We start from the raw sequence: 24,399 nt of genomic DNA on the forward strand, positions 1-24,399 counted from the left end.
GTGGCATGTTGTTTTTAGGGTCTAAAAGCTTGTGAAAAAAATTGCGCAGCTTTTAGACCCGAAATCTGGACAAATTCATAATGCCAGGGAGGATTAACCACCCTGGCGTGCTATTGAGATTGCCAGGGTGGCTGCGGGAGGGTTTTTTTTTTTTAATTAAAAAAAAAAAAACTATTTCATGCAGCCAACTGAAAGTTGGCTGCATGAAAGCCCACTAGAGGGCGCTCCGGAGGCGTTCTTCCGATCACCTCCGGCAAGCATAAGTAACAAGGAAGGCTGCAATGAGCAGCCTTCCTTGTTTGGCTTTCCTCGTCGCCATGGCGATGAGCGGAGTGACGTCATGGACGTCTGCCGCCTCCGATCCAGCCCTTAGCGCTGGCCGGAACTATTTGTTCCGGCTGCGCAGGGCTCAGGCGGCTGGGGGGGACCCTCTGGATCGCCGCAGAGCGGTGGCGATCAAGCAGCCCACGCGGCTGGCAAAGTGCCGGCTGCGTGTGCTGCTTTTTATTTCATCAAAATCGGCCCAGCAGGGCCTGAGCGGCACCCTCTGGCGGTAATGGACGAGCTGAGCTCGTCCATACCGCTAAGGTGGTTAAAAGGAAATACATACATCAGCAATATACCCTATGGCCTCTTTCACACCAAGACGTTGCGTTTTAGGGGACGTTATGGTCGTATAACGTGCCCCTAACGCAACGCCTGGTGGTGGTCAAGGAGGACGCCAGAGTGAGCCGCATTATGCAGCTCTTTGTGCGCACTGAGTCTCCGTGGCGCTGATTGGCTGGCGGGACCACGTGGTGGAGTGTTCCACTCCGCATCACATCATGTGGTCCCACCAGCCAATCAGTGCCCAAAGCGGCTGCTCCAGGAAGAAAACACTGCACGGCAGCAGTGCAGTGAATACTAATTAGCCATGTGGCTAATTACTGCGCATGGGCAAGCAGTCTAACGCACAGTATGCTGCACTTTCACAGAACGTGCAGCGTTACAATGTAACGCAACGTGGGCACTGTGAACAGCCCATTGCCTTTACATTGCTGTGAGTTGGGCTGCGTTACAGGCTGCACTAACGTGCACCTGTAACGTCCCACTGTAAAAGCAGCCTATAAGTTCAGGTATAGCAGAATAAACACGAATTCAAGACCACCAACAACTCAAAATGGAAGTATATTTCTTTATTTACATGTTTCCAAACTAAAGGGCTTGAACAGATACAAGAGACAAAAAAAAGGAATAAGACAGAATATATAGAGAGCGACGGAACAGTATTAGGAAGAAAATAAAAACTTTTTTTTTTTTATTCCCAGTAAAAAATAAAGTCACCCTTTACATTGAGAAACATGCCGCTTGTGCAACTCGGAATATATATATTTATGTACAGGGCTTATAAAATCTTACATCTACACCGGCCCCTGTATCAACAGGGTACCCTCTTATTTTACATTATAAAACAAAAAACGTTTTCCTTCTTTCACTTTTTTTTAAATAAATACAAAAAAAAAAAAAAAAAAAAAAGTTTTAAAAACAAAAACATGAAAAGGCTATGAACGAGTTCTGTAGTTTCGGATCCTCCTTACGCAGGTGGATTGTATCCAGCCAGACGGGACCAGCCACCACCGTACACGCTGCATGCAGTAGAGGGCAGATGGGGGGTTAGTTTCTTTAATTCTGTCTGCTAATTTTTGCAAATCTTGGCAGATCTAAAAACTCTTTCCAAGTGCCTTAAAATGTGCATGAAGCTCAGAAGGCTCACCTTGTCTGGAACCCCTTTGTGTGGCCCTATTTGCTGTGCTAAAAAAACAAAAATACCCAACCAAAAAGCACACAGATCTGCAAATGGAGAACTTTGAGTGTTTTTACTTTAGTGTGTGCTGTATGCAACAGAAAGAGAAAACAAGAAAAAAAAAAAAAATACTTGGAGAGTCGAATAACACTGCACTGAGTAACAACTAAGACCAACTCTGACCAGATCTTCCGCTGGGATAAACCATACACCGCTGACGATTATCTCTTCCAGGTATCTGTGCGTTCAAAGAGAACTTGTAAACAGAATAAAATAAGGACACTGCATCGTTTGTCACCCACCCTCCATAATGCCTTGTATGTGGATCCCCCACCATGGGGAGTCAGGACTCGGGCGTCATGGGTGATGCCTCATGCTTCCAGGAGATTCCCAGCTCTGCTTACGTGTACAGCTAGCTGAGGGTAGGCAGGGCATTCACTAAATACCAAAGGCCTCAGTTTGTTTTTTTTACCCCAACAGGGGTCAAGTCTGGTTCAAGAGGGTTCTGTTCCTGCAGATCCTTTTTTTAAGAACCACTTATGAAGCGTAAAATTCCAGCCTTCCTATCCTGCTACAGTGGAAGGTAAAAGTTCCTCTGCTCTGCACCCCCCTTTCCCTCAACCAGAGTCGGAGTCACTGGTATCTGAGGAGCTGGACGTAGAGCTGCTGCTACTGTCAGAGTCCGAACTGGAGCTGGAAGCACTGAGACGTGACACAGAGACCGGCTGCGCTGATTCCACTTTATCATTGGCTGCAAAAAAGACAAAATAAATAAATAAAAATTAATGCTTGTGCAAAGTACACCGGTTTAAAGGACTTACGAGGCGAATTACAGAAAAAAAGTTAATTACCTTACTGTAATAGGAGACCTCAGGGCAGACGATCTGCGGCTCCCTTGCACTTTCCAGCTGCTCTGTTCTGTAAATCCAGTTATCATTAGACGCCCCGACCCAGCCCAGGGTCGCCTTATCTCAGGGAGATTAGAATCACCGCCTTAAAAAATCCTCTGCCTGCGTAATTTGCATAGCCGCTTCTGCGGCTGCGCAGGATTACAGCTCTTCCCGCGGCACATCGCCGCGCTGTATACTCTGTAATAAGTCATGTGGGCGTCACCACATGACCGCCCACATGACTGACTGCACGTCAAGCCAGCCGCGCCCCCTTAGCAGAGAATACCAGCGCTAACTCAGCGCTGGTATTCTCTGCTAAGGGGGCGCGGCTGCCTTGACGTGCAGTCAGTCATGTGGGCGGTCATGTGGTGACGCCCACATGACGTATTACAGAGTATACAGCGCGGCGATGTGCCGCGGGAAGAGCTGTAGTCCTGCGCAGCCGCAGAAGCGGCTATGCAAATTGCGCAGGCAGAGGATTTTTTAAGGCGGCGATTCTAATCTCCCTGAGATAAGGCGACCCTGGGCTGGGTCGGGGCGTCTAATGATAACTGGATTTACAGAACAGAGCAGCTGGAAAGTGCAAGGGAGCCTCAGATCGTCTGCCCTGAGGTCTGCTATTACAGTAAGGTAATTAACTTTTTTTCTGTAATTCGCCTCGTAAGTCCTTTAAAGAATTACATTGGTCACATTATCAGTATGTTTCTTAGGGCCCTTTAACACTGCAGTTTCAATACGATACGAAGCTCATGGATTCTGCTGATCACAAGGACACCACGATTGTCATGGTAATGCTGTGTACAGTGTGGTGGGTTTGCCTCAATCACAATCTTAGTGCATTCTGCAGTTTGCCTTTGCATGCAAATCCATGGCAAACTCCGTGCTATACAGTAGAATCTCGTAATAGTCAAGTCTGATATTGTGAACTCTGGTTATAGTAAACTCAGTCCTTGGGTCCCAGCTAATGCATCTGTGTAAATATACAATGAATGACCAATTCTGATTAAGTAAATGTCTGATATACAAGACAAGACAAATAACATTTATATCGCGCTTTTCTCCTGGCGGACTCAAAGCGCCAATATAGTAAACTACTTTTCCTGGTCCCTTTGAGTTTATTATGAAGGGATTTGATTCTACTGTACAATCCATTTTTCCATGTCAGGAAATGCGGTCATGCCTGCTGATTGCTCCCAAAAGACACAGCGAAATGAATAGGGAGGCTTTCTCAAACGACTATTTTCCCATTCACTTGTGCAGCCCAGATATCAAAGACTTATGTACAGTAGCTTTAAAAGTCCTAGACCTTCCAGCATCATTTTCACACATGCATTGCTGTACTAATTTAAATCCATTATTTCTCCATTCAGCCCAACTAAACCCAAAGCTGAAGGCGGCAAATTCTCATTGTGACTGGAATCAGTATTAACCATTTCCTGTGAAACTGAAGTTTTAAAAAGTTCAAAAAAAAAAACAAAAAAAAAAAACCTTGTGTAGCTTGGCTTGCACCAATCTAAGGACTCTTCACCCAATTGCTTTTTAACAGAGATCTTAACCTTTTCGGGACCACGTGCATTAGATTCTACGCCGCACTTGTGGCTGTTCTAGCCTGATGCGGCGTAGAATCTACGCCGGCCCGCAATTTCCGCTCCCGACGCGATCGTGCGCACCCGGAGGGGGAGATTAAACTGTCATATGACAGCCGACATCTCCCCCGAGTGATCAGCAGCCATCGCGTATGGCTGCTGATCACTACGATCGCCGTCGGATCGTAGTGATCAGTTTGACAGCTGCGGCGGCAGGGGGGAAAAGAAAAGGATCCACTCACCTCCCTGCCGTTCCAGCGACGATCGGCACCCCCCTCCGCTCTGGCCGGCATCTCCGCTCCGTCTGACGTCAGCGCCGGGTCCCGGCTTGATGACGTCATCAAGCCGCGACCCGGAACTGATCTTCAGACAGAACGGAGATGCCGGCCGGAGAAGAGGGTCCCGTGCGGCTCATCGCTGGAGCCTGGAAGGTAAGTGAAGGCTGCTGGCAGAAGGGGGGGCCCAGGCCACCATGGGGGGAAACAAAACATGCCAGCCACAGACGGGATCCGGCAGCCTGACCCCCCCAAACGCGCGCACCCCCTTCCCGCGCAAAATGCCTGGTCCTTAAGGGGGGGTAGGTGGCCGGTCCCGAAAAGGTTAAAGAGGATCTGTAAATAATAATAAAAAAAAAAAAAAAAAAAAAAAAAAAACACACTCGCTGGGGGATACTTACCTCAGGAGGGGAGGCTTCCCCCGTTTCTCCGTTAGCCTGCCCGGGTCCCCCAAAGTGGGGCAAGGTAAATATTTACCTACCGCAATCCTGCGCAGGCGCACTAGCTGCTATTCCTTCGGGTTAAGGTGGAAATGGCCAAACCCGATCGATCCGCTCTACTGCGCTGGATCGAGTCTTGTGTCTGCACAGTAGAGCGGATATGATCAGGCTCTGCTGTTTCTGCCTAACCTGAACGAAGAACCGCTACTGCGCCTGCGCTGGATCCCGGAGGTGTAAATATATCAAACATTGTCAGGTGAAGATTGTGGGAGGATACAGGGGGGAGCCAGCGCTGGATTCCCTGCAGCCACAGGGATGGAGGAAGCCTCATTGGGACCCGGAGGCTTCCCCCTCCCGAGGTGAGTACCCCCCAGAGGGTTTTTATTAAGAGTCTCTTTAAAACTTTCTCACCACCTACTTCCTGTGAACTACACCCCCCCCCCCCCCGCGTGTATACAGGAATTTGGAAGAATTTGACATTCCTATCCTCTTCCTTCAGGTGACATGGCCACACCTGAGGGAGGCACTCCTAGTGAAGAGGATGAACTCTACTGCAATAACAGTACATCTGGTGTTCTGTCCTCTTCTTTCCTTCTATACACTGACTGTAGAAGTGACTTATCCTGACCGTTTTTAGAGCTTTCCTAGTTCAATTCTGCTTTTGGAGAGCTTGAACAAACTACAAAAGGGACGTAAAAGATGTATTTGTACAGCAGAAAGAAGACTATTGACAGACACACACCTTTCTTGGGAGGCTTCTTGGCAGAGTTGAGTTGCCCACTGACATCCTGCAGCCTCTTCTCCAGCTCTCTTTTCTTCTCCATTGCAATCTCCTCCTTTGTCTTTCCCATTGGTTTCTTAAGTGATGCCGAGAGCAGAGAATTGGGGGAAGCTGAGGATAAAGACATGAATTGAAGACTGAACACAAGCTTCCTCCGTACAATTCATTATTAAACGAGCCACAATAATCAACCAATCTGTTGCATTTTGTGGAAATGTGCTGTTCTGGAACTACCCATCTAAAGTCTTTACACAAAACCCAAGCATTTAGAATCCACTGGGGCGGTTTGTGCCTAATTTCACGCACAAATGCAGATCTCACAATCTCAGCCTATTGAGATCAATGGGCTGCTTCCGAATTTGTGCGTAAAAAGTTCTGACCCTTCAGCATTCCGAACACCACATGCGAGCCGTGCATATAATTGCACCGGCGTCCGACTCGGAGATGGCCAGCACTAGTAGAAGCCTGCCCAAAAATCTAGAGACTTTTTAGCCATGAAAGTGATCCATATTATAATTCTTGTCCAATTGGCCTTGGCAGTTATGTAGGTTCATATTAAAATCCAAATTAGAACTTCACCACCTAAGGGCCACGTCACGCTGATAGGCGTGAATGCGGCAGCTCCACTAGGACCACGTAAGTCCTGGGGCATGGTTTGCAGGGGACCACGCGCACATCCCCGCTTGAATGACGGAGTCATCAGTATACCAGCAGCAATCGCCGCTAGCAGACTAGACGGCGGTACTGCTGTCTATTTACATTGTACAGCCGTGTCACTCGGCTGTCCCCTGGGGAGGCTCAAAGAGTGATCAGCTCTCATAGGCTAATGCCTATGAGAGCCGATCGCAGGAATTGGTTGCTGGGGGAGGGAGGCGGGATATAAAAAATAAATGTAAATAGATGAATATATATATATATATATATATATATATATATATATATATATATATATATATATATATATATATATATATACACACACACATATACATATACATACACAAAATAAAGAAAGCCTGCAGCAGCGATCAGAGCCCACCTTAGTATTTGTGTGCTAAGTTGTAGGGCTCTGCAGCGAGCCTTTGAAGCAAAAAAATTGCCTGGTCTTTCGGGGGGGGGGGGGGGGGGGTTAGGCGGGAGTTGGAAGCCTACAGTCTAATTCTTCCAGCTCTCCTTCATACAGTGAATTAACAGCAACAGGTCTGGTGCCAGACATTAAACTGACACTTACTGTAGGGCTTCCTTGGCTTTTTCCGCAGGCAAGACATCACGTATCTTTCCAGCTCACGCAATGTTGAAGGCTTTAATGTCTCAAAGTCAATTTCAATTTCCTCGGGGTTTGAATCCCTCAGCGAGGGCTCTCGGGATTGGATGATGTGTACTACGCGGCCCAACTTCTCTCCGGGCAGCTTGTTGATGTCCAAGCTCAGCTGGCGCTTTTCATCGTAAGTCATTGGCTTGCACTCCTCTTCTTCCTCAGAATCGTACATGACAGGAGGGGGTGGAGGAAGAAACTTAGATTTCTTAGAACTTCTGCAAATTCAGAAGGAAAAAAGGGTTTATATATGAGCCGTAAAATGGCAAGAATCTGTTCAATTATCTCAAGGTGATAAATGGAGATCTGTGTTACAGTAACAAAAAGAAAAGCGTTCCTATATGTTCAATGTCTTTTTCCTGTAAAACAAAAAAGTTACATAGCACAAGCAGACTTTGAACTCACTTTGAGATAGGTGTGGAGATGCTGGTTGCAGTGGTCCCTCCAGATTTCTTGGAGGATTTTTTGGATTGGGAAGATTTGGATTTGCTGAACCTCCACTCTTCATCATTTTCATCTTTGACCTTTCGCTTGTCAGATTTCTTCTTTTTCTTCTTTTCTTTTTTCTCTTTCTTCTTCTTCGGTTTGGAGATTGGGCCTTGGGAGAGAGCAGCCAGCTGCTCATGTACCGCTCGCAGCTACGGAGAACAACCACAGACCAAGTTAAAGAAACTCACAAACAGCACCTACACAGAATATAATGTGCACAATGTGAAACGTCTACAAGACTAAACAAGATGGCGCAAAAGGCAAGGATGATAGGACCAGACACCACACTTCAGCAGTATATTTGCCAAGTACTTGGTCATGTGACACGCCGACTTCCACGCACAGAGGACGCCTGAAAGCCGCTACCAGCCCGCTATGAGGAACACAGTGAGGGCTGCCAGATATTGCTACGGGAGGCTCGGGAAGTATTTGGAGGGGCAGGTCTGTGCCCTTTAGCCGGTTGCTCAAGCACATGTATCAGGCATCAGGTGATCCCCGCCTATGCAGCATACTGGTGACTGTACTGTACACATACAGTATTCAAGGTGGATCACCATTCACACTGGGACGCTTTCCTGCAGCGTTTCTGATCGCCAGCTATTTGCAAAAAATAAAAAAAATGCAAGCGCACTGCCTGCAGCAATTTCTGAATGATTGTGATGTGATTCTCATACACTGAATGAAAAGTACAAGCACCGCGTGAATGGGACAAACAGGAATAAACTCAAAAGCAACTCAAACTTCTTGCCTACTAAGAGGATGGATCTGGAATTTCAGGGTTCTGCTCATTTCCGTGCACAAGCTCGGCAGTACTGTGCCAGTACAGCCGAGCCTTCATAGTAACAGTTCAGACGGCCACACTCCTACACTAATATGTTCCAAGGGCACGTACGCGGCAACAGTGATCTCCAGGACACCAAGAGAAGCTTCCCTCTTCATAGACAAATATCTATCTTTTGTGTACAAATCTGCCTCAGGTACGCTAAGTGGTATCTCTAGTCTAACATGACCTCTGGATTATTGTAGGCTGATCTTAATTATCCTCCCTCAAACTTCTACTGACAACCAGCTACTTTGGTGATCAGCTGACTGATAGGAAACCTGGAACTTTAAAAATGAAGATTTAAGATTTCTGGATGGATAGTACAGAGGAGAGTTACGGTGACCACTAATGATCAAATCCTTTTCATCCAATGTTACCAAATCTATGTAGTATAAGAGTAACTGAGTGAATTTATTGAATGGATAATTTAGGCCTTATATTACATAGAAATAGTAATATTGGATGAAAAAGATTGGATGAATAGTTTCCACCATTCAGCTTACTCCAATACACATTACGGTTTTGTTTTCACACGATGTCCCACAAACCAGAATGAGCATACAAGCCATTCAAATTTCAGTCAAATTAATCTTTCTGTCCTAAACACTGCCCCTTCCTCCCAAAAGATTTTTCAGCCAACTTATAAAGCTCTCTTCACAATGGACTTATGAACATCAATGATTTTGTTTTTATTCACTGATAAGTAGAAAGAGCTCTTTAGTCTAATGACATATCAGAGGAAACTATAGGACACTGCCGTAACCCTGCCTAAGGAAATAAAGCTAAAAAAAATAAAAAAAATTTCAGGCAGGTGAGGCGATGAATCTAATTTTAGGATAGAAAGATAAAATTCCTAATGCACTGTCTAGTGGATCTCAGCTTGGACACATGGAAAGCAAACCAGCAGCACTACACTTTTTTTTTTTCACTGGATTTAACTCCACATCCATGACCAGAGCTTCATACAACCGCAGACTCACCTGCTCCTGAAGCTCAGCAAGTCTGTTTGCCCGCTCCTCCTCAGAGTCATCAGAGCTTTCGCTTTCATCTGAACTATCGCTGCTGCTCTCACTGGAGGATTCAGAGGAGGATTTGGAGTCAGAGGGAGGCAGTTGTGTGGAGGTGGGAGGTGGAGTCACTACAATGGGTTCATCAGGCATCTTAGCATAACGGAATTCAAAGACATCCTAAAAAGCAAACCATGCAGATGGCGTTACCACGGAGTAAACAGCAAACACAGGCTGGACAAACACGACAGAAATCAGAAAGCTTTGAGGATCTGAGACTTTGTTGAGATAAAAAAATACAATAAAAAAAAAAAAATTAAATACACAACATCCCTCAGGAGAAGGAAGTCCCTGGATCCTAATGAGCCTTTCCCGATACTCCTCAGCCAGCCCATTCCAGCACTGGACCCCCAAACTGAAATAACAGTAGTGGCCTCCCTGGACAGGCAACACTAGCGGCTTTCCAAACGGGCTCCAGCAGAAATAGCCGAGCCAGATCCAATACGCAGTAGAGCGGACCCGATCGAGCTTGGCCATTTCCACCGGATCAGAAAGTTACTACTATGCCTGTGCACTTGCCAGCAGACTCTTGGGGGCCTCACTGCTGGAATGCCTCTGCTGAGCACAACGGGGGAAGCCTCATTCGGGTCCAGAGGCTCCCCCACCCCCAGGTAAGTACCCCATAGTGGTACTTTTATTCCCTTAAGGTTCACTTTGATGCAAAAGGTACCAATAACAATAGTCAGAGAAAAACTCTGTGCTTTCTCCTGGGATTTTATACAGGCAGCAGTGAAGACACTACAACGCATGTCCTACCTGCAGTTTCCTTGCCATAGCGACCACGTCATGGTCTGGGGGATTATATTTGTAACAGTTTGAAAACATGAGCCTGATGTCGGCGGCAAACTCCTGTGCATCGCGGTACTCTCTGTTTTCCATCTTTTTCTGTAGAAGAAGAGAGGTGAGTGAGTATTTCCAGGAAACACAAAACACCTCCCCTGTTCAGACTACTTCACAGTGGAAATTGCTAAACAGGTGTCACATTCCATATTGCTCAACAGCCAGTTTCATATCCCATTAGCTACAAAGTGAGTTTACCTCTTCTGTTTAAAAAGGTGAAGATTAAACTGATCAAACAGTGACTGGTTAATACAAGTCACGTGACCATAATGTTTAAATACTTAAAGCGGGGGCTGTGCAAGTAGTGGTATAGAATAGATGTGTATGTTCCGGCTCTTGCCCCCACCTTAATGCTGCTAAGGTCCATGGGATGTTTTATGATTTCGTGGTAGTCATGCAGTCCCAGTGAGGAAGCATCCACAGGTTTGTAGAATGGCCAAGCATAGGCTCCGTGTTTTTTAGATACAAGTTCTTTCAGAATGCCGTTGCAATATTTAAGCTGTTCAGTTAGTTTCCCCTTCTTGGAAGTTTGGTGTTGCTGAGAGTCTGGCAAGTCTTTCCGAGGTGGTTTGATGGGCCGGCCACTCTCTCGTCGGGCCGGGATCTTAGCGGGCTTGTTGTCCGATGGAGTCAGAGGGGAGGAGTCTCCGCTAGTGGCAATAATAGCTGTGGTTGTTGGTGTTGTAGTGTCGGCTTTTCTTTTCACCCCTTTCTTCTGTAGGCAAAAATAATATCAGTTTTTAAGCCATAAATAATGCATTTCATTTTGCTATAAAAACACAACTAAAATTGTGAAGCTTATAGAAAGTGAATTTTGTAAAAGCGAATTATAAAAAGGGGGTGATCACAAATATGAGCTATAGGAAGTGACGAGGACCCTGACTATGGCATTACAATACAAGGGAGCATACATGCGTCAGTTTAAATGGATCCCATAGGGAGAAATGCACACACTTGGGCCTCTTGTACGACCTTGCTCAGGGACTCCATGGGATAGTTGCCCGTTTATCTCTGGTACAGAGCGCTAACTAGCACCCATTGCAAGAGAGCAGCTGATAGGTGGTGAATACTCTACCTTCAGCTGCCCTAATACCTCTGGTGCCTGGACTGCTAGGCAGGTCTCTATTCTTGCGGTATTCCTTTGAGGCCATTCAGTGACTTTACTAGTCTTCAAAATGCCCGTCCATTAATTCGGGTCATGAAACAGTAAAAAAAAAGTAGCAGCAGAGCTGTGGAGTCAGAGCAATTCATTTTGGGTACCTAGTGTCTGATGTTTCATAAACTGAGGAGTTGGATGATTTTTGTACTGACTCCACAGGCTTGAGCAGCAGGTTGTCTAAATTTAAAGTGGATCGGAGATAAACTTTTACTCATTGCATAATTGTGTACCTTTCATATAGTTTATAGGGCATTCCTCAAGCCAAATACTTTTTTTGTTTTGTTTTAATACTCCAATTCCCTATAAACTAAACAAGCCTCGCCCACAGCTTTTTCAAAGCCTTGGCACTGTAGCAAGGGCTTATGGGAGGTCAGTCTGGGCAGGAGGAGGATGTTACTAGCCAGAGATTTCAGAGGCAGAAGGGAGGAGGAGAGCAGAGTGAATTTCTCACAGGCAGAGAGTTGGAAATGCTATCAGCTTTGCATGTGACAAACAGAACACGGCTGCTATCATTGTATCACATGAATAAATAATCATAAACTGTTGAAGCTGTTTGCAGCTAGATTTGCTGTGTAAACCATCTAAACTTTAGATAAGATATATAGACAAGTTACTTGTTATAGTTTGTTTTTCATCTTGGATCAGCTTTAAACCGTTTCCCCTTAGCTACCCTATAGTACCTTTTTGAAAAAGGAGGTATGTAACAGCCATCCTGGAAGACAGGGCTGGACTATGAATGCTGTTCTCTCAGTTCCTCAAAGGTAAGTGAAAACTGCATCAAGCACTGGGGCAGCCTCCCTGGTATGGGCAGTATGTACTTGTGGCCCTACAATTTGTGAACCCGTTCCTGTTTTAACAACAGCATGATTTAAAAAACAACCTACACTCCAGCAAAAAAAAAAAAAAAGAATTTAAAAGCCAACGTACCTTTGATATTGGTTGAGTGGCAGCTGCAACGACTGGCATGAGAGCCTGAGCTGCAGGCATCGCTTTTATCATAGGACTGGAAAGGACTGCTGGATGGGGTATGTTCACAATGGTGGTGGGTACTTCTGGAGAATTCGGATACAGTGAAGACTGGGACATGGACGAGATTGCCGGAACCTGGTGAGCGACTGTGATCCCCGATGTGACAACTTTGAGAAAGACCAGAATACACGAGGTGAGTTTACAATTCCAGTGCAACATGCCCCACAAATCTACATCTGGAAGGAACAACGCATATACTGGCAGCGTGATCTACCTGGAGGTTTGGCAATCTTCACTGGCTGCTTGCTCTTGTTGTTGGGGTTAGCCATGTCTTGCGCCTCATCCTGGGGCATCTGGGCTACTTTCTGCAGAAATGACTTCTCCAGGCTTTGAGCCATGAGCACAATGTCATCCGTGGGCTTTAGATGTAAAAAGGATGGAAAAATAGTGAGTGAAAAAAGCTCTTCAATCACGGATGGCCCTGCCTAGGGCAACTTACTGAGACATGTGATCCGCTGGTAGATTTGCAAGACTCCAATTTGCTGGTTAAATTAGGAAGTCATCACAACAAATCAAAACCTTACTGCTGTTCAAACTGATCACATGCTTCTCAGAGAGTTCTCCTAGGCAGGACCATCCACACTGACCACTATTTTCACTCCAGTAACACAAGTCTGAAGTGCAGCAAGCCTCGCCCCTCACCTTGTTGTAGATGTAGCAGTTAGTAAACATGGTGTTGAAATCCTGCATACACTCCAAAGCAGTCCAGTAATAGTTGTTCTCCAGTCTTTTCTTAATGGTGCCCATGTCCATTGGCTGCTTAATAATCTTGTGATAATCCTGCAATGACAGTCAGTCCATCAGAGGGAAGGAAGCCTTGATCAGCCAGGCATTTATAAATGCCACTAAAGAATTATCTGCCTTCAATCTACATATTTTAGATGTCTTATGATCCAAAAATATATCCACAAAACAAAAATAGACCCAATTTAACCCAGAGGGCAGATGGAGATCTCAAGGCTTGGAGGAGTTCTTGGAAGGAAACTCCAGGATGTAAAAAATACAAATAACCCCTGTACTCATATCGGGTATTGCAAATACTAAATCACATTTTCCCCTTAAGCCCAATCTACACGATCTGATTCTTTGTGCGATTCGATTCCATTTACGATCTGATTAAATCCGACATGTCTGATCGGGATTCGATTCAATTCGATTTGCAAAACAATGGCAAATCGAATTGAATCAAATCCCGATCGGACAGCTCGGATCGTAAATAGAATCACACAAAGAATAGTGTCGTGTAGATGGGGCTTTACTTATATGGCTGAAAATACAATTTCCACCATTGAAAACACTGCAATACAGTATACAAGTGAACTTTCAGAAGCTTTTTCTTAATCCTCCTGCTGCATGATCAACATCAGGCATTGTCTAGTTTTCAAAGATTATATCATTGTCCAAAAGCTGTGATGTAAACCCCCATTTTCCTGACTCACTGACTGCTTACACAGGCTCAGTATCATGGACCTGATTGGACTATGCTTTCTCTGCTGAATCCCAAGCAGATTCGTGCTAGTGTACATGCTCGAGCTGTCGGCATGGGGATTTCCAGATAGGTCAGCGGAAGTGTCTGGAGGATCCAGAGGCTTCCCTCTCCGATGGCGAGTGACCATTTCGGGCAGTCATTTTTTTTTCACAGCATTCCTTTAAGGGGAATGTCCAGGTTGAATAAAAAGTCTACTTACCTCAGGCTTCCGCCAGCCGTCATGTGCCCTCACCGCAGCTCTGGTGGCTCCCGGCCCCCTTCGGTGGAGATGCCGACCTCGTCAGATCGGTATCTACTTGCGCTCCAGCATGCGACTCCCGAAGTCGCACGGACCCCATCCGGACTGTACTCGCAGAATTGCTGCTCAGTACAGTCCGGATGACGTCAGCGCGACATGCTGGAACGCAGGTAGGCCTTCTATGCCGGAGGGGACCCCGGGCAACCGGCAGGGAGTTGCATCGTGGGCACAGGCTGGAGGAAGCCTGAAGTAGGTGGATTTTTTTTTATTCAACCTGGAGATTTCCTTAAAAGCAGAAAGTAAATGCAAGGTTGCTATGTCTGCACAGGAATAATCAGCAACCTTTTCTTTAGTCCAATATGACCCAGATATGCATAATACTACTACAAACCATTTAATAAAATCCATAACAAGGATACATGTTTATTTATGTCCTGTATTGTTATCCAGCCCAGGAGGACTTGAGTAAGTCAGGCCCTACAGGACCAGTTTATAACAGCCAAAGTAATGGAAAATTTCTGCTGAAAAAAGTGCTGCGAGTTTCCAAGACTCAATTTTGAATAGTTTTCATAAACTTGATGTTCTATTTGCTGTGTTTGTGTTGCATCATGGATGAAAAATACACAAAAGTAAAAAGTAAAAAGAAAAAAAAACTGCCTTCTTCAGATCCCAATATTGGCTGCATCTTCAGCAGTGTACACCAGACCCTGTAACGTGCGTGGGTACCGCTGCTTCTGTGTACATATGACCTGATGACAGCTCTGGGACATTCACAGTTCACGTCACACAAGGACAGAAAGATCTGAAGGAAAAGAGACTCGCAAGACAAACTCCAAGCTTGAAGTGATGTCTGCTCCCAGCCACCCACCCAAAGTAGCCAGTGTGTCACGTGAAATAGCAGCAAGTCAAACCAAGCGTTCTGAAAACCTTCAATGCAGCAACACTTTAGACCCAAGTCCTAGGGTGACCTACAGTACGGCGCTAAGGTTGCTGGTTCCAGAAGCTTAGAGCTAACAAACTCCATACGGCAGGCGCACTCACTAAACACGGGAAGCATGACAAGGTGAGGAGGTGCAGGGTAAGTATGACTGTAGTCTAAAAGCTAAATAACAGGACACCTACCAGTTTAATGTACCTTCATACTTCTAATCCAAGACATCAGCTCAGTATGTGTAGCGTTAAATACTTTGTCACACTTGGGGTCCTGAATAAATTCATGGATGTGCAGATCTGCAAAATGTATCAATTGGAAATTTGCATTTCACAAAGTAAAAAGTCAACCAGTTCATTTAAAAATAAACTAAAGGGTCGTAGCTAAATTATACGAAGCTTATCTATGCGGCGTGCATGAGAATATCCGTACGTCTGTAGGGATGAGTTGGGAAGGGGGGCAAGTGAAGAGTGCAAAGCAGACGTAAGTCTAGCCTTCTCTGCACAGAAACCGAAGTAAAAACTTTAGAGGCTGTACAATATTTTTTTTTTACCCCCTATGATTCTGCAATGGCAGAATTCATGTGTGTCCTCATTAGCGCTTTGTAACGATATGAGCCCTGAAACCCACAGCACTATCTGCTTCAGTCTGTCAAACCCAGAGCTGTCATCAGGTTTTGTTTTGCACTTGTGCTGTGGAGTACGTAGCGACAGGAACTCAGAAAGTTTCATTTGCAAAAAATAAAAAAAAAGTCAAAAACAGAAAAACAAGGGCAATAGTCTCAGAGTGGCTAAACAAGGTTATCTGACATGTCGTATGGTACAATATGCTATTGTGCATCTATGATTATGATCATTTAAGCCTATATACATAATAACCACCCCAGCAACGTACCGGAAGACCCAGCTTTACAGCATCAACGGGCTGACGGAAGGGCCAAGAGAACTGGTGCTTCCACAGGGACTTCATGACCACCTTCTGCAAGTACTGCAGCTGATTAGTGGAGCGGCCAGGCTTCTTGGGATTGCTGACCTCCGGAGGCGGTGGGTTGACCTGCGGTGCGTGATTGAAGATGCTGGAGTTCATGTTGGGGCCCTCAAAGTCTTCGTAGAGCAGGGAGGGTTTGCGAATGCGCTTTCCTGGGGTTCCCTCGACAGTCTGCCCCATTATACCATGGTGTATATCCAATGGAGGCCTGCAAACAGGGACACTTTTCTGTCAAAAGCTTATCTTTTACTTTGGACAGCACCGGTTTCATACAAAACACTTGGACAGGATCAATCTGAAATATGTGAAGGGTGACAAAATGAGAAATAGAAAGCTCAACCGCAAAATAATAAACTGTACCTAGCTATAAAAGTACCGCTGTAGCGATTTGCACTGACCAAAACAGCCTATACTATCCAACATTCATTTTTAAACCAAACCTGTTTATTCACTTTACTACTTAACCTAACACGCCTAGGAAGAATACTGCCCCTTGTGGCCAAACTGACAATGTAATAATTGGATGACTGGCTTCAGTTTAGCCACTGGTGTGGCTGGGAGTCTACTGAAACAAACATACCAGAAAATTAAATTTCCAGGAAACCTGTATTTTAAGAAATAAAGGCCAGTATGGCTGATGCCCATTATCAGTAACTCAGCATGTCTTGAGCTTGACAAGCTAATGTCCATCCCTTTGTACTGAGTGAGTCAGGTGTCTGTATACATCATCCGCACAGCCCGTCTAGTCATCATGACTTCTGGGAAGCAACCAAACTGCCTACTCATCATAATCAATGACTCAGCCAGGAAATATTTAAGGTCTCCTTTCCACGGACTGTTGGTAGGCAGTGAAATGCCTCTCAAACTCTCACAATGGCTCACTGCTGCCTGGTAACTGCTTGTTGCTGCCTGGCAACTGCTCAGTGCAGCCTGGCAACTGCTTGCTGAGCACACAGCTCAACAGTCTGTGGAAAGGAGGCCTAAGGCAAGCCAGCCAAGTAAATAATTTATGCATTTTTTTTTCAGGAGTCTTCAATGGTCTGATTGCTTTTGAAAGTGACATTAGCCCATACACTAGAAATATTTTGGGACTGTGCTGTCCATTAGATCAGCTGTTTCTAGGTTACTACAAATTAAATATTTTCCAAGTTTAAAGGTAAACTGATGAGGTTTAGCCCTCATTGTCAGCCAGGCTGATTTCTTTAGGGGTCTATAATAAAAGTAAACATACTAACAAATCACCTTAGGCATTCCCAATCTGCACATAGAGCTTGTCAAGGGGACACCTGTGATCAAAGTTGAAAGGGTGACTAAGGTGAGGCTGCCAGTAATGGGTCTGTCACACATGTGCTTTTTTAAACAAACAAACTTGAGCCATGGTAATGGGCTGTGCTAATATTAAAATATAATATAGGGCAGTGAAAGTGACTGCTGTCCAGCCTTCCACATATACAGTGTTAGTGATTTCCACACCCGGAAGCACTGACTCATTCTCCCAGCACGCCCCATGAAAACAAAAACATTTCTATGTACAGGCAGTGACCTCATATCTTGTGATTCCTTGCACTACCCTTACTGCATATGACAGAGCAGCCCTTCACTATACAATACAGGAGTGATGAGACTCACAGTACAGCTATCTATACCAAAAACACAGGACAATACAGACCTCCTTATACATAAACAGAAAACTAGACTACACTCACAAAATGAGGTGTTGTATGGGTTCACATTGCCACACAACCTACAAGTAGCTGATTATAAACACTTCAGTATTCAGAGATTTAAAGCTCTGTATCCAGATAAAATCATGACCCAGTGGCACATATTAAACCTCTGTCTGCATGTTCAATGGATAGGCTTCAACCAAAGGATGAAAAAGAAAACTAAGCAAGTAAAAAAGGAACACAACATGAACAAGCTCTGCTATCTCTAAAAATCATGATTCTAAATACTTACAAAGCTGCAGATTTGTGGCTACTACACTAGTAAAACAGGTGGCAGAATTGGCATATGCCAGACATTTAACATCAGACTCCGCCTTAACCACGATAGTATGTGCATACCACAGACTGTGCTTTAATTATGCAAGCCCTTAGTACAGAGAAATAAAAGACATTCAAAAAAAATAATAATAAACCCCAAGAACTCCACTCCATAATATTAACAAACACACATGAACACTATCTTCCAATTACCTCAAGTGTGCCTTTAAACAAGTTTGTTTTGATGACAAACTGAATCACGTGCTTGAAAAACAAGACGACCATGCTGTACACAGACAATGAAAGCCTAAAAATGCTAATACTGTACCCATTTTAGTGCAACTGAAAGCAAGGATTCCACTTCTACAACCACAGAAAGTGACACCTGGACTGATTCCAACAGACTTGATGTGATGCATTAAGTCTATCTAAACCCAGTGTTTACAACACTACACCACTACTCTACTTACCTAAATCCTATACACAATGAACTACTATAATGCATGCATCAATGAAACACGTTCCTTTACAACAAACACTAGATCAGAGATGAGTATTTAAGATATGACTGATCATCATTAGAATGAGCCAAGATCAATCCTAAAATAAAGTACTATTGAAATAGCTGGAAATCCAGAAAAGGGCTACAAATGACAAACAACAACAAAAAATAGTTCCAGCACACAGCTACTATCTACAAATACTAAATAAAATGACAATGATCCCTTCTATGCTCATTCATGCAGCTCATATTAAAGAGGCACTAATTATAAATAAAAAAACTTTAAAGTCCATTTAAAAAAAAAAACAATAAAAACGTTAACTAAATACATAAACTTTAATATAGCAAAACGACAAATGTTGCTGTGTAAATAAAAAATGAGATGAAATGTAAAAGCATGATAACCAGACAAAATTACTCTACACTGTGTGAATCATTTCAATATTTACTTTTTAAAAATAAACTTTAATACAGGTTCAGCTTGAACAGCAAGTACACTAAAATGTATTCACCTGATATGCAAAATACAGGTATAGTAGATGAGTCACATAAACAAACATCAGCTATGGTCAGCCATTAGCGCAGCAGAGGACACACAGCCAGTTGGATACACAGAGGTGCCAGTGACCTGGCTGGAGGTGAACCAGGTTGATTTAGCAGGAGACCCCCGTTGCCAGGATACGCAGCGTCCCCTCCCCCCTCGGGGAATATATAAGTCTGGGTTGCCGGAAGAAAATGGCGGCGCCGCAGAGCTAGGCGGGCGCAGTGAACAATTCCTCGCAGAGTTCGGCCAGCAGCGCTCCCCTGCCGGCAATGCGGGTGGATCGGGGATCCCGGGTACCAGCCGCCGCTACTGCAGCACTGACCGCGGCAGCCAGGGGCGGAGGAGAGGCGGATGGATACGGATGGCGTCTCCCGTTGATAGGGAGGAGGAGACGCCATCTCTATGGAAGCGAGAGAGGGGGGGCTGCGGGGATGAGGATTCCAAGCGAAAATGCAGTTTTTACGTAAGTAATATCGGGCTGTGGGTGAAGCGGAGGGTCCGGCCGGCTCGCCCGTACCTTTTAAACGCCGGGTTTAGGGCTGTCTCCATGCGGATGGATGCGGATTGTGTGGCCGCCCGCTCTCCGGCTGAGGGCGTAGCGGCGTCTCGAGCTCAGAGATAAACGTCAGGCTTTCTCTCAGTCCAGCTCCGGCTCTCCGCTTCAGCGAAATGGCGCCTCGAAAGGCTGAGGCCGCTCTTATATAAACGCAGCAGCCGCCGCTCATTGGTCTCCCCTAAGCCAGCCTCCCTGGCGTGGGCAGGGCCTCCATTGGCTGACGCAGCCATCCGTCAAAACGTCTTCCGCCCTTCTGCTCAGAGGCGCTCTCCCATTGGTTGCCATGCCTCTGTGTTGTTCTACCGCCCCCAGCGGCCGAGCAGAGCACAACCACTGCAGCAGCTGAAGAGGACGCGCCCTTTCCTTCCTAGGACTCCAGGACGAGTGACTCAGCGCGGCTTCCACGTCACCAGAGAAAGCCTCGCCTCCGATTGGCTGGAGCTGGGCAGAACTCTCCCGTTTGGCCATCCGTGATTGGCTGTTACTAGGCAGCCGAGCTCAGACGGGGCGGGCCTCCCGCATCACGCGACATGGCCGTTGTCTTCTCCTTCTGCTGCCTGGAAGGAGACGGCGCCATCTTGTTGCGCACTTTCACATTTTCCCAACAAGTTACTGTAATAATCCATCCCGTTCCTCAATAATGGTCACAATCCCACTGGGGACGGCGGGGCTCCTCGGGGCCGTCGAGTATCTCCACAGGCGGCGCTCTATTCCAGTCAGGGGCGCGGGAAACCTGCAAAGAACACAAATCACCTCAGAAACAAGACACAAAACCCGCCAAAATCCCCAATCCCACCACATGACCCGTCCCCAATACCCCACATCCCTTCCCCGGGCATCCCCTGCGCTCCACTCACCTCAGGCGGCTCCCCAGGACGCGGGGCCGGATCTCCCCGGGAAAACAGCCCCCCAGAAGCGAACAAAGGGCGGATCCGGGTAGAGCGGAGTCCCCTCTACCGAACGCGCCGGTTTCCGTGTCTCCCCGCCACCGGAAAGCGGCTGCCGATCCCCGCAGGTGAGCGCCGCCCCCGCCAGGCTCAGAGCCGCCGCCATTTTGTTGCAGAGAGCTGAGGCGGTAGCGGCGCTTCTTCTTCCTCCTCCTGTGTGTCTCCCTCTCTCCCCCCCGCAGCGCCCCCTACTGGCGGCTGCCGGGGAATCGCGTCCTTCCCCCTTCCCTCCGCACCTCCCCCTGCTACTCCCCGCACGATGTGCAGAGTCACTGCTGCAAGATGGCGGCCGCTCATTGTTCTCCTCCTCCCCCCCTTTCCCATCCCCACCGCGGCCGGTCCGTCTGTCCCCCCCCCACCCTCTATAAAAAGCCCCTATTATCGGTGTGACCCCCTGTAATACACGCTGTACTGAGCAATATCCGAGCCCCAGCTCCCCCTCCTGGCCGTGGGGCGTCACGTGGGCTGGGTGTGATCGTCATGGCGCAGCTCAGTACTGCCCTAATGGGAATCACCTCAAGCTTCCTACAACAGACACTGCCCTGATGGGAATGGCTGCAGCTTCCCTGAAACTCGTTGTGTGAGACTCTCCTGCCTCCTCTGAGGTCATTCATGAGTGATCAGTAACCTATAACCCATATATAACATGAGGCAGGGATAGATTGACGTAATGCTATATAACAGCTCAGGATATCTGGACTGTATGTTGATATAGCTGACAAGTATCCTGCTGCCTGGCTAGGGAGACTGAAGGAGTCATCGCTCACCTTTTGATAACAGATGGCGATATTTTGCACTTGACGTGTATCGGATATGTGTCAGTTTCAACTTTTCAGACAAGTGCTTCGATAGACAGGGAATTCATGTGGTGTGGACCAGAATTTTACACAAAGCTGATCAGATTTCGCACGACAGATGATGAATCCATCGTCTGTCTTCCAAAACCTGACCGGTGTTAATCAGTCTGGGGTATTTAACATTAGCCTTACAAATTCACATTGAGCGTTTTGCACACGCTAGTTCGGAAGGGGTGTAGCTGGATATCATGGGGCTCCATAGACACTCCCCCCCCCCCCCAAAAAAAAAGTACCATTGTTCCTCATGTAGCCCCCGGCCAGTATAGGTAGCTAGAGGACCTACCTTGACAGCCTAAGCTCCAGTGAAGGTAGACATAAGTAGCCCCCAGTATAGGTAGCTAGAGGTATTCCCCAGTATTATGTAGCTCCCCAGTATAGATAGCCAGATGTGCCCCCCCCCCCCCCCTAATACAAGTAGTCTAAAGTAGCTTCCCCCCAGTACAAGTAGCAACAGCCCCCCCCCCCCCCCCATATGTAGAGTAGATAACAGAGAGCTGGAGGGAATTGACATACCTCTGAACTCCACTGACCAATCAACCTTCTCCATGTGCCCCCATATCTATGAATCCAGCACCCTCTCTCGTCACCCTAACCCACGTGATAAGCGGACACTGCAGTCATGGGTACAAGTACCCTAGGAGGAAGGTAGATCGGTGTGGAGCCCAAAGAGGTATGTCCCTTCTCTCCAGGGCTCCGCTCACTTACTCTGCACCTCAGGGCCTGCCTTGAGACGCCTTGAGGCCTGCAGTGGGGGGCCCCATCGCCAGCCGAGACCACAGGGTCATCCTTGGCTACAGGCCCCATTGCAGCTGCTATTCTAATCCCTACGCCACTGATCTTTGGTTTACAGTCCTGTGATGGTGTCTTCAGTGAGAATCTAGCGCAGGGGTCGGAAACCTTGGCTCTCCAGCTGTTAAGGAACTACAAGTCCCACAATGCATTGCAGGAGTCTGACAGCCACAGTCATGATTCATAAGGGCAAATGCATGCTGGGATTTGTAGTTTTATCACAGCTGGAGAACCAACGTTCCCTACCACTGATCTAGAGTATGTACACCCCACAATCTATGTTGCTTAGTGATCCATCCTGCTAGAAAAATGTTCTAGCACTCATACGAACAGTGTGTGCATGGGCAAATACAGTAAGTACACATTTACAAGGAAAATGTTGATCCATTAATGATCCATCCTGCTAAATCCCTGAGTGATGAATAGATCTATGGTGCACATACTTGGATGGCCACTGGAAGCCGCTCACCTGTGTGTTGTCCCTCCTCCTCTCTTTATTGAGAGTAAGGGGATTGTTAAACATGGCTTTTTACTTTTCATTGTTCTGACCATGAGTTTAAAATTAAACACACATCTACTAAAGGTCCCTTACTGATTCCATCCCTCAACCAACAGTTTGTTGCTGACGCATTGCTAGCCTGGAAGCTAGCAACGCATTCTGTTGCTACGAGCCAAAGGTGGGCATGACGAAGTGGGAACGGTAAGCAGGAGGACAAGGTGAACGCTTTTAAAACAGAGCAGGGAATTTGGGTGCAGCCGGCACCACCATAGGCCATAATAGGAAATACAGCTTTGCGGCGCTCAATGAGTAATTTGTCCGCTGTCAAAATATGACGTTTAAATTACTTTTAAAGCACTGTAAGTCGGCCGCCAGCAATGGCTGGAAGCCGAATTACATCATTGCCCACCATCCACGGCGACCTGGAGGGGGAATAGTAATTGGCACCTCCAGGATTTGTGCAGGATAAGCCGTATATCGGCTTTACACAGCGCCCAAAATTCCCGGGGGCTATTTTATTGGTATGCGGACAAGGGGCTTGCCTGAGATGATCCAGATCTCTCGGTGAAACTTTGAGGCGCTGTAGACTCTCTGACGAGGCAGCCCCAATTGACTTTAATTTGTGGAGACCTCACCGTGTGTCTTCTGAAAATGGCCACAACAACCCAGCCTCCAGCAATGACTTCTGGGAAAGAATTATGGCATATACTGTAGTGCTCTTTGACCATCATCCTATTGTTTTGTTCTCTTGTTTGATGTGTTATGCAGTTAGTGGTACGTGGTCACAATGAAAGGGCCACGTGCTACAACTTCTCAGTAATGTTTGCGGCTAGAGCTGATGGTAGTGAGTCTTTACCACTTCTGACACAAGTCAGTGGGGCTTCTGCTTGCTAATATTGGACTATGGAGGATGCTCTCTTTTTTTTTTTTTTTTTTTTTTTTTTTTTTTATCACAAGGATGCAAAAGTTGTACCTACTATTTATAAATTGACGTTCTAAAAAATTTTTTTTAAAAAATTTCAGATCAACATTTCTTTAAAAAGAATGCCTCTTATTGTATGCAGTTCCCTATTTTATTTACCTTATTTACCTGTCCCCGAATAGGATAAATGGAGCATAGCTGAGATTAATGCTGGGAATACACTGGTCATGGGTAGATACGCAGAGTAGCGTGCAGAGCGCTGGTGGGAAGTAACATACCTAATAGGGCTCCACCTACTCCATACACCCCCATCTCTATGATTACAGTACCCTCTCTTGTCACCAAACCCACCAGAACACTGTGACACATGTAATCCTATAAGATAACTCTCACTGCAGCGCTAGTAGTGCGATTGTGAGTTCCTCAAATACCATATATACTCGAGTTATACTCGAGTATAAGCCGACTTTTATCTTTAACCATTTACGGACAATGTAGCGTATTAAAACGTCATGCTTTAGCCTATTAACGGCAACATGATGTTTTAATACGTTGCGCATTCCCGCCGCTGCTTCGCACATGTGCGCGCCTCTACCGCCGCCGTTTCCGGCCGGGATCCCGTGTTAAGTGGTTGGGGAAGAGGACCAAACAGTCCTCTACCCAATCGCAATGCCTG

The 24,399-nt window shown here is 46.2% G+C and overlaps 1 protein-coding gene across 4 annotated transcripts; it reads right to left on the reverse strand.

The window, feature by feature from the left end:
• Positions 1-1,493: 1,493 nt before the first annotated feature.
• BRD2 (bromodomain containing 2) lies at positions 1,494-20,821 on the reverse strand. Of its 4 annotated transcripts, none has more exons than XM_068250205.1 (13): positions 20,567-20,821; positions 19,671-20,442; positions 16,030-16,330; positions 13,120-13,257; positions 12,692-12,836; positions 12,376-12,584; positions 10,636-11,001; positions 10,206-10,334; positions 9,363-9,569; positions 7,476-7,708; positions 6,987-7,288; positions 5,717-5,866; positions 1,494-2,534 (listed from the first exon to the last, which is right to left on the reverse strand). In XM_068250205.1, exons 2-13 carry the CDS (start codon positions 19,700-19,702, stop codon positions 2,401-2,403), a joined length of 2,346 nt encoding a protein of 781 aa, XP_068106306.1. In that variant the 5' UTR covers positions 19,703-20,442; positions 20,567-20,821; the 3' UTR covers positions 1,494-2,400. The 4 variants fall into 4 exon arrangements, with proteins under 4 accessions (XP_068106306.1, XP_068106305.1, XP_068106307.1 ...); XM_068250204.1 differs by having other exon boundaries at positions 10,636-11,004; XM_068250206.1 differs by having other exon boundaries at positions 10,636-11,004; positions 19,122-20,442.
• Positions 20,822-24,399: the final 3,578 nt, after the last annotated feature.

Source organism: Hyperolius riggenbachi, chromosome 8 (assembly GCF_040937935.1).
Source record: "Hyperolius riggenbachi isolate aHypRig1 chromosome 8, aHypRig1.pri, whole genome shotgun sequence".
Taxonomy (NCBI): Eukaryota; Metazoa; Chordata; class Amphibia; order Anura; family Hyperoliidae; genus Hyperolius; species Hyperolius riggenbachi.

Coding starts and splice junctions, on each gene's coding strand:
- BRD2 (XM_068250204.1), bottom strand. CDS start 19,702: ATGGAGACAGCCCTAAACCCGGCGTTTAAAAG. Junction 13,258..16,029: donor CTGTAAAGCTGGGTCTTCCG/GTACGTTGCTGG, acceptor CTGTCATTGCAG/GATTATCACAAGATTATTAA. Junction 9,570..10,205: donor CTATGGCAAGGAAACTGCAG/GTAGGACATGCG, acceptor TTTGCTTTTTAG/GATGTCTTTGAATTCCGTTA.